Source organism: Apis florea, unplaced genomic scaffold (genome assembly GCF_048593485.1).
Source record: "Apis florea isolate Af1SG1 unplaced genomic scaffold, ASM4859348v1 contig_3772_pilon, whole genome shotgun sequence".
In the NCBI taxonomy this organism is placed as follows: Eukaryota; Metazoa; Arthropoda; class Insecta; order Hymenoptera; family Apidae; genus Apis; species Apis florea.
The window spans coordinates 272,291-282,387 of NW_028256845.1; the positions used below are offsets into that span (position 1 = coordinate 272,291).

The following is a 10,097-nucleotide window of genomic DNA, read 5'->3' on the forward strand; positions in this document are numbered from 1 at the left end:
ATATTTAGTAACTTTGAAATTACGAACAAATTATGCAACTATTCTGATATGAATTTTTTAATTTTTGGTTAAAAATATTTTTTAAGTATTCATTTCAGTATTGTATAATATAAATAAAACAAAAGCATATAAGATTATTTAAAATGATATTATAACTTGTCTTAAATTAATATTAAAAAATGTTATAATATTTTAATAATTATTTATTGTGCACTTCTTTTCATTTTACAATGTATAATTATAGTGTTAATATAAATTATAAATAAAATTATAATTATTATAAATAATATCAATTAAATTGGAATGTTAATAGCATTATAATTGACATTACTTATGATATTAATACTATAATTATTTATACAATAGTTTGCGACACTATTTATTTTTTAATTACTATTATGGATATATTTAAATTTTTCATTTCAAAATAATCAAAATAATTAAGAATGCTATTATTATTTATAAAAGTGATTTTTTTATTGAATAATATGAAATAAAGAAAAGCATGAAAGAAATCTGAAATGTAAGAGAGAAAATCGATTTATTAGTCACATAATTCTCACTATTCCACAGGTTGGCGGTGTTATTAAAGAGACAAAGTTTTGGCACTGATGCAACAATATCTTGGAATTGGTTACCTTTGAAACTCTGAATAGTAATAATCTTACAGCAGGTTTATAAATTGTCCTATACTTAAATTCATTGAATATATTTCTTGAAAAGAATCTCTTTTATTTATCATAATTAAATATTCAATATTTATAATGTATAATAATTAATTTTGAATTGTTATATATATGATATCTATATAATCATTCAAATAAAAAAATCAAATAACATTGAATTATAGCATTGATAAGTTAAATTTTTCCATTCAAAATTTAATCCATTCCTTAACACAAAAATGTATTTTCATTTGAAATACATTGTAACATATATGATTACATGATGCTTCAACTATGTTATGCAATTGGAAACGAGTATTTAATGCATCAACGTATACCGCAATACTCGTAATATCGTGGCTCGAACAACAATTATCAGTAAATACTAATTACTTAAAATAATATTTCGCGAAATAATGGTTTGTCAAGTTACATGTAAAAAGGATAGATAAACGTAAAAACAAACGGCAAATACATATATTTATGTATTTATATATTCTTTTTCCGGAAAAGGAAAAAAATATTTATTAACATCATGAATTTTCATAAATTGAAAGTTCTACTTATGTAAATAGTGTTTCTTAAATACTCATAATTTCCTTTTGCTTTTTTAATACCGACCGTGAATATATTATTTTAAATTTTTATTGTGTATATTTTAAATTTAATATTACAATGTAATATTTTAATTTTCTATTACTTCGTAAATAAAAATTTTTTTCAGTTTTTTCTCGAAAAATAGGAATTTAATTAAAAAAAAAGTATATAACTATGTATCTTCAGCTCAAAAATCTTAAAAATCTTTCTACTTTTATTATTGAAATTTCAATATTTAATGAAAATTATGAATTGGATATATTTTTTAAACAAAATTATTAATTCTAGGATATTATATAAGTAACAACTCGATTTTTAACACATAATGCTTTTTAAGTATTTGCTGATATGAAAAAATGCTTTGTCTTTTATTTAAACTATACATTGTTATTCGATATATAAGATCGTATAACAAATTTCGACTATATTGAAACAATTAATAGGTTTATATTATATTAAAATTAAATAATATTTCTTTTTATATTTTACGATGTTTTTATCACGAATATTTTATTTAATTTTTTCAGTTTTTAATATTTTCATATTTCATATTTTACATTAAATTTACACCTGTTCCAATGTATGAATAAATTCCAAAGCAAATTGTCGTGCAAAATCTGTACAATTAAAAGTTTTCTCTCTCGAATAGATGAATAAACGTTATATGAAAGTGAATCGTATTACAAACGTTAAAAATATTTAACAAATCTTTCTTGAAATATTAAACAATGGAATCTGATATAGATTACAATTGATAAAATGTTTATCAACCAAAAAATTGATAAACCTCAAGTATTGGAAACAATAATATTTCGTTCTTTTATATTTTGTTTATACACGTATTGATTATGGATTATTGATTAAAAATGCATACATAGAAGACATTCGAAAGAAAAATTTTAGACATTAAATTATAATAAGTTAAAAGCATAAAATATTAAAAAACAAAATTTTTAATTTTCACGTTTAAAAGATTAATCATTATAAACAAAATTTTCCGAGTTATATTTCAAATTTTCAACATTTAATGATGTAAAATGAACATAAAATAAATGTATCATATCTTGAATTACTACTCGTAACTTGAGTATACTATTATCTTGAACATTTATTATGAGAACTATAAAAAAATGTAGGAATATATATATATATATATGTATGCATATATTTTATAAATCTATATAATGTTGCAAGTTATATATACTTAATATGTTAATAAATTATTAAAACAAATTAATTTTTTGATAATTTTTATAAGATAGTTTTTTCCATGTATTATTATGTATTCTTGGAACGTTATGAACATGTACGGTAATAAAAAATGAAATTACAATTGTATGTAATTCAATTAGCCATGAAAATAAATGATAACGCTTTTAATAATTGAAATATTATCTGGAATTCTTGAAATTTTGATTTTCACAAACGAATATAAATAATATGTTCATAATGTTCATAAAAATTAAATGTATAATAATTGAAATATAATAATTAAAAACAAATAATTTAAGAGTTCAGAAAGTGTTAATAAAAAAAAAATTTGTATTGTAATATTTTAATTCCGTTAATTATAAAAAAATTATATCAAATATGTACAATAAAATAGAAAACAAGTAAAACAGCAAAAATGAATTAGTGAGAAGAAATGAGATGTTAAACTGTAGTAAGAATATTATGTACATCTAGAAGATCATAATGACATTATTTAATATTACCTCGTTTAAAACTGTGCTTTTCAAGATTATAATTCACGCGCAACACTTATCATATTGTTACATGATTTTATATAACTATAATGATTGAAATTATTGTCAAATGAAAAATATTGATATTTAATAAAAAAATATTAGTATCTAATAACTGTATAATTACATAATAATAAATGTATTAACATGTTTCATTTTTTTATGATCTTATCATTGCACAAAGATGCTAAAAAATATTTTAACGATATCTAATGAATTATTTATCTAATGATTTTAATACTTTTTAACTCTAAAATACTAATTTAAAATAAATTTAAAAAAAAATTTAAAATAAATTAAAAAATTATAATGTCAAAATAATTTTTATACAAAAATAAAAAGGTAATAAAAATATATATATATATATATATATATATATATAACAGCATAAGTTTTTGCTTCCAATGAAATAATATATAGTATTTAAATATTTTAAAATAAACACTTACAATTTAATATTATCTTAATAATAATATTTTAATATAAATGAATATGACTTATATATATAAGGCATCTTTAATGATTCATTTTCTCTTTATATATCTGTTATATTAACTTTTTTCATTATTTCTAATATCTAACATCTAGCATCAACTTTCAAAAATACTCTATAATTAAAAAAAAAAAAAGAAAATGTTGAAAAATATATAGCAATAACAAACTTCAATTTTTATTCTTAACAAGAATGATAATTTTTCCTTTCAGGAAAGTTTAAAATTTTAATGATAAATTCCTGAAGTATATGTAAAAGAAGAAAAAAAAAATATATTTTTGAATCGTAATTGCTAATTTATATATTTTCTATATTTACTAATATTATCATTGTCATAATGAATCATTAGGGATACAAATGTACTCATAACTCAGGAATAAACGCAAAAAAAATTTATCAAAGTACGTTTATCGAATGCTTCTTGTCAAATGAGTAATCTTTAATTATTAAATATATATAATACATATATATAATAAGAATAAAGCATTAGATAGATTAGAAAACTTTTGTGGGAATGTGTTGACCGATATTTCGAAAATACAATGCGAGAACGATATTCGAAAAGTTTGAAGTAGGAAAAAAAGAAGTTTAAATTGTGCAAGAATTATGACTCGGAAACGGAGAATAATGATTTTTTTGCATTGTTCAGTTGCAGACATTGTATTGTGAAATAATTGCATTGTCTATAAGGAAAAAATCAAAGGATTATATAAGTAACTACATTGTTTTTCATTGTATAATTTATATTTCAAAAATAAGAAATATAAAAAAGCAATATTCGTAAAGATTAAAAAAAAAAAAAAAAAATACGAAGAAACAATTTTTTTTACAATGATTATAATTTAATAATAAAGAATATATTTATACTTTTCCGAATTATAGGAGTTCTATTATAAAAAAATGGTTGATAATATATTAAATGGTCGAATAATTTAAAATAATTTAAAATAGATGAAAAAGCATTAATTTTTCGAAAATTATGATTCATGAAAATATTTATTTTTATATTTATTTTTTATATTCTAATCATAGATGTTCTACGATTATGGAATAGATTAGTGAAAAAAAATTGAATAATTATATTTAATATATGTAGTTATAATTATGAAATATCTACATATATTTCTCGATAAAATTAAAACATTTAATTTTCGAAAACTGAAACAAAAAATTTCTAACATAAATTTTTTTCTAAATATTAATTTTGATTCGACTTTATATTATTTTTAATATGTTGCTTGATGATTTCATGATTATTTAAATGTTTAAATTACTTTGAATCTATTTATTCATTTGTTTTTTTCAATTGTCCAAGATGCAAATAATTTTTTAGCAATGCATTCAATGTCATAATGTTATGTTTATGTTTCAAAAACATATGCAAATATTAAAACATATGCAAATATATGTACGTAATATGAATTTTTTATTTTCATTTAATTATGATATTAATAAACGGGATACATGAAAGAATGTTTTCTTTTTTTCTTTCTCTTTTTCCGATAAATATTTTTCATTGAAAGTATTTTTTATTCGATTAAAAAATTAAAGATAGTGTGAATTTAATTTTTTTCAATTAATTTTTTCAATCGATTTGAAATAAAGATTAATTTTTAAATAAACAAGATTAATTAAATTTAAAATAAATATATAATAAAATATATAATATATAATAAATATATAATAAAATATTTGAATTAAATTATAATTTAATGTTATAATTTATTATTTATGAAATGAATATATATAAAAATTTCATTTTTCATAATTAATGATACATATAAATTTTGAAATTTTTTTTAAAAGTAAAGGAAAAACTTTAATGGAAGAAACATAAACTTTTTTTATACGTATTTGCCAATGTATAATTAAGGAGATTTTCCGTAATTTCTTTTAGTCATGCAATCGTTTCTCTTGAATTTTAAATGAATCAATCATTATAAAAAATTCATACATAATATATAATGCGACAAATTTCTTTATTTATTTTCAATATCAGTGAAAAATGATGCAATCTTTTGTTAAAAAAATAATAAACTTCCAAAAAGAAAAAATGATACAAAAAAATCAAAAATGAAAAGATACGCATAAATATTTTTATGTATTTTACATATAATATTTTTTTTTTAATTTTTTAAATTTATTTCATTAATGCATGACTTTAATTTACTAAAAATAGCGATGTATAAATTAAAACACTTCGCATTTTAAATGCACATTACTTAGGCATATTTAAGTAAAGAATTATTTAGCCTGCATACATTAATATTATATAGATATAAGTATATAATATAATATATCTTAATATATTTTTATCATATATATATATGTTGCATAATAAACATATATTTATCCATTTATGATATGAAACTCATCGAATTTATATATATTTATAAATATAAATTCTACACATTTCTGTATAATTATATATATTAACCAATTTCGTATTGTAACGAAAAAATTATATAAAATATGCATCTACATTTTTATATTGAAATATATACAATAATTAACTAAATATCATTAACAGAAAATACTTTATATTTAATTACACATTATATTATATCTTACTTTTTTGTTTATTATTTTCACTTTAATAATAAAGTTATCAAAATCTAAATCATTATTAAGATTACATATTTTTCTAATAGAAAAAAATGAAATTTTAATAAATCACGTTTATCTTTTCATAATGTCTAGCATTGATTATCTAATATCATATCTCATACATTATACATATTATTTCATATTATTAGAAAAAGGAATAAAACATAATCAATGGATTGTGTAATTTGTTAAATTGCTATGTGATTGTCTTATTACAATAAAAAAAGAAAAAATTTGAACTCACCACTAATCAACGATTCAAGATTCTCATGGCTCGGACTCATAAAACTTTTAGGCACAGGCACACCAACAATGAGACATTTTATAGCTAATCGCCACCTGCTTGCTTCTCGTAGATTATCTTCATATTTGTCAAAACTGCGGAACCGTAGCGTGATCGTCGTCCTTTCTCGTCTCTTGACACCTTTCATGCGTGCTTTCTTCAATGTATAAGCATAAATATAAAGATAGGCTGAGGTATCGAACTCATCATAACATTGATATGCTTCTGCAGATTCGACTAGCTTGAATTGAGATCTCGAAGTACCTGGCCCACAAACACAGCTTCCCGCGCTTTTACGTTTCGAACGCATACATCTACATCCTATTATGTCGTTTAGAACGATCGTTTCAACCTTCGTCGCACCATTATTGTCTTTCTCTAGGCTGAGACCCTTTTCTGTTAGTCTCACCTTGTAATAAGTGTTTTTTTTGGACGTAACGTAAAAGGTTTCTTCGAGAAGAGTAGAATGTACTTGACTACTGTCCTCCATGACACGCTGATCACTGTCTTTCATTCAATAATAAACACAAATCACACTGATAATCGTCCCATAAGGAGATCATTATCATAATAATTAAGGCACTTGACAAACACTTTGATAAAGTTCCTTTTTCTGCCACCGCAAAATATTGTTGCTTCATATGATTCCATTTAAGGAAAGGTAATTGATAATCATTCAACTAACTTAATTTTTATTCACTATTTCAAGCATTTTGTTATTTAATTACTCAATCTGTCGTGTTACGAATTTAATGAAACACGTGCATTTTCTGAATAATTTATTTTTAACATTATCCTTATTAAAGGATTTGTTTTGCAAGTGATATTTAAGTCATATTCGCATGTATTGAAATTTTTTTTGAATCATTTATGGTAATCGAAAGAATTCTGTTATTTTGATGTATAATTAAAAAAAATTATCTCACTATTACCTTGGTTACTTTTGTACTTGTATGCATTCAAACATCGAACTGTTTCGAACACACCGAAGTCACGGCATACACTGTTTATGTGAAACTTGAGACCAGACAGACCAATTGCTGGAACACCATCAGCGCTATCTTGTGTGAAAAAACTGTACTTTACTATAAACATACTTTTCGTAATGTAGAAAAATATGAAAATGAATTTTATATATATTATATATACATATATGTATATATATACAAATTATATAATGTGTATGTGTTGTATGTGTATGTGTGTGTGTATAATATGTATATAAATATAATTTTTTATTAAAATATTTTTAAAAACTTCAAAAAATAATTCGAGATCATTATTAGAATTTTCTAGTTAGTTAGAATTAAAATTTTCTAGTTAGTTAGAATTAGAACCAATTGATTTTTTTTTTAATTTATTAATTTTGAAACTTTGATAATGTTAATAATAAAAATATTAATAAATATAAGACAAACAGGTTCTGATTGTGATGATATCTTTAAATAATATTTTATTGAATCATAAATAAATTAACAATATTATAAATCTGATACGAAAAATAATAAAATTTTATATATATTTTATATGAATCATAAGTATATATGAGAATCAATTAGCAAACTCATAATTATGTTTTATATCATATATATAATATAGCATAATATGTATTATTATATATACATGATTTTATCAAATGGAATTTATATATTTTTTTCAAATAAATTTGTTTTTGTTAAAATAATATTGATAAAGTCATTGATAAAGTTATATATAATACGTAATTAAAAATTGTATTTTGATAACAATTATTAATAAAATAGATATTAATAAATATTACTTATATAAATTAATTTTTATAAATAAAGAATAGTATTCAAAGAATATATTATTACAAGTTATATGTAAATATATATTTTTCAAACAATTATGATAATTTTTAAAATTTATTTTTTTTTTTATCTTGGTAATTCTGAATTTGAAATGCAATAAATGTCAATCAAAATCTATGTAGTGAATAAAAATAATTTTTATCATTAAATTTGTTTTTGACATATTATATAGCCATATATATATTTAACTTAATCAAAATATATAATATAATATATATGATAGTTTTCATATAGTTTGTATTCGTTTTGTATCATTGATAGCGCCCTCTTTTATATCCGTTTCTACAACTCTCTATCTAACCTGCGTATGTAGTCGGCTGTTTCTTTTCCGGTTTATCAAAATGGTAGGATGTTTCAATAGCATCGATTTATTTCTAAAATCAATAGAGATTTGGTCCATCTGTATCAATTAAAATGAATGAAATTTTTAATCAAATTTTAAAAGTATTAAAAAGAATTAACAAAAATTATTTCCTTTACAGGGTATTGATATAAATCATAAACACGATAGAAAGGTTCGGCGTACAGAACCTAAATCGCAAGATGTCTACTTACGACTTCTCGTTAAAGTGAGTATTTTCATATTTAAATTTTCAAATACTTCTTTTGTATTACATTTTTAATTTTAAGTTATTTTTATCTTTATTTTTTTTTTTAAATTTTAAGTTCTGATTTGTTATAAGTAGATTATATATTTCAATTGAAGTAATTATTATATTGTTGTCATAAACACGTGAGATTTTAAAAAAATTCGTAAATAAATTTATTTTGCGAACCGCACTCTGTGTCAGTTCTATTATAGACTGAACCAATTTTAATGTTCGCTAGAAAAAATTTAGTCAACTTTCCTATTCCGTCTTTATATTTTATATAAAAGACGATTATACTAGTTGATACAATATAATATTAAAAGCTTGTAAAACTTTATTTCATTTCATTAATTTAAGAAATTATATTATTGCATTTTAATATGAAAAATTTATTAATTTTATATTTGTTCTTAAATATATCAAAATTTTTTATTTATCTATGTTTTTTACAGTTTTTATTTTAATTCTTTTTTTTATTTTTAATAATAAAATAATAAAAATTTTTGTGATTATTTAATGAAAATTATATATTCTAATTTTCTATAATTCTTAATTTTGTTGTAGCTTTACCGTTTTCTGGCTAGACGTACAAATTCTAAGTTTAATAAAATCATTCTCAAGAGACTTTTTATGAGCAAGATACACCGTCCTCCAATATCTCTTGCACGTATAGTTAGGTTTATGAAAAAACCTGGACGAGAAAATGCTATTGCTGTAATTGTTGGTACAGTAACAGATGATGCTAGGATTTTTGAAATTCCTAAACTTACAGTAAGTAATAATAACTTTTATTTTCAAATTATAAATTTTATTTCTCAAGTTATTTGAATTACTTTGTTTTGTTTATTAATTTATTATTTTATATAATAATTTTTTTATAGGTTTGTGCTTTACGTGTTACTGAAAGAGCTAGAGCTCGTATATTAAAAGCTGGAGGTGAATTGATTAGTTTTGATCAATTAGCATTACGTGCACCTACTGGAAAACGAACAGTTTTAATGCAAGGTCGTCGTAAAGCTCGCGAAGCAGTGAAACATTTTGGACCTGCACCTGGTGTACCACATTCTCATACAAAACCATTAGTACGTTCTAAAGGTCGGAAGTTTGAAAGAGCAAGAGGACGTAGGCGAAGCTGTGGTTATAAGAAATAAATTTTGTTTATTTGCCATCATTTATTGTACCATACCCTTAACATGACTTATAATATTTAGGCATTTTGTCTATTTTATTCTTTTATATAGTAAGTTGAGGTGGCTGGAAAATAAATGTTGGCTTCCTAATAATG

At 21.1% G+C, this 10,097-nt stretch overlaps 2 protein-coding genes across 3 annotated transcripts in view; one reads left to right on the forward strand and one right to left on the reverse strand.

Moving 5' to 3' along the window:
* Sk2 (Sphingosine kinase 2) overlaps positions 1-7,396 on the reverse strand; it is a 29,743-nt gene extending 22,347 nt beyond the window's left edge. For both annotated transcript variants that reach the window (XM_003691349.4, XM_086915272.1), the window contains exon 1: positions 6,352-7,396. In XM_003691349.4, coding sequence (XP_003691397.1) covers positions 6,352-6,904 — 553 coding nt within the window. In that variant the 5' untranslated portion in view covers positions 6,905-7,396. The remainder of the gene's footprint in view (positions 1-6,351) is intronic.
* A 1,062-nt stretch (positions 7,397-8,458) lies between these two features.
* On the forward strand, positions 8,459-10,095 carry RpL18 (ribosomal protein L18). Its single transcript, XM_003691343.4, has 4 exons — positions 8,459-8,566; positions 8,705-8,791; positions 9,377-9,583; positions 9,694-10,095. The coding sequence occupies exons 1-4, from the start codon at positions 8,564-8,566 to the stop codon at positions 9,961-9,963; spliced, it is 567 nt and encodes a 188-aa protein (XP_003691391.1). The 5' UTR covers positions 8,459-8,563; the 3' UTR covers positions 9,964-10,095.
* Positions 10,096-10,097: the final 2 nt, after the last annotated feature.

Excerpts from the sequence above, each read along its gene's own strand:
- RpL18 (XM_003691343.4), top strand. Across the intron at positions 8,792-9,376 it reads ACTTACGACTTCTCGTTAAA|CTTTACCGTTTTCTGGCTAG; the intron begins GTGAGTATTTTC and ends ATTTTGTTGTAG. Across the intron at positions 9,584-9,693 it reads TTGAAATTCCTAAACTTACA|GTTTGTGCTTTACGTGTTAC; the intron begins GTAAGTAATAAT and ends ATTTTTTTATAG.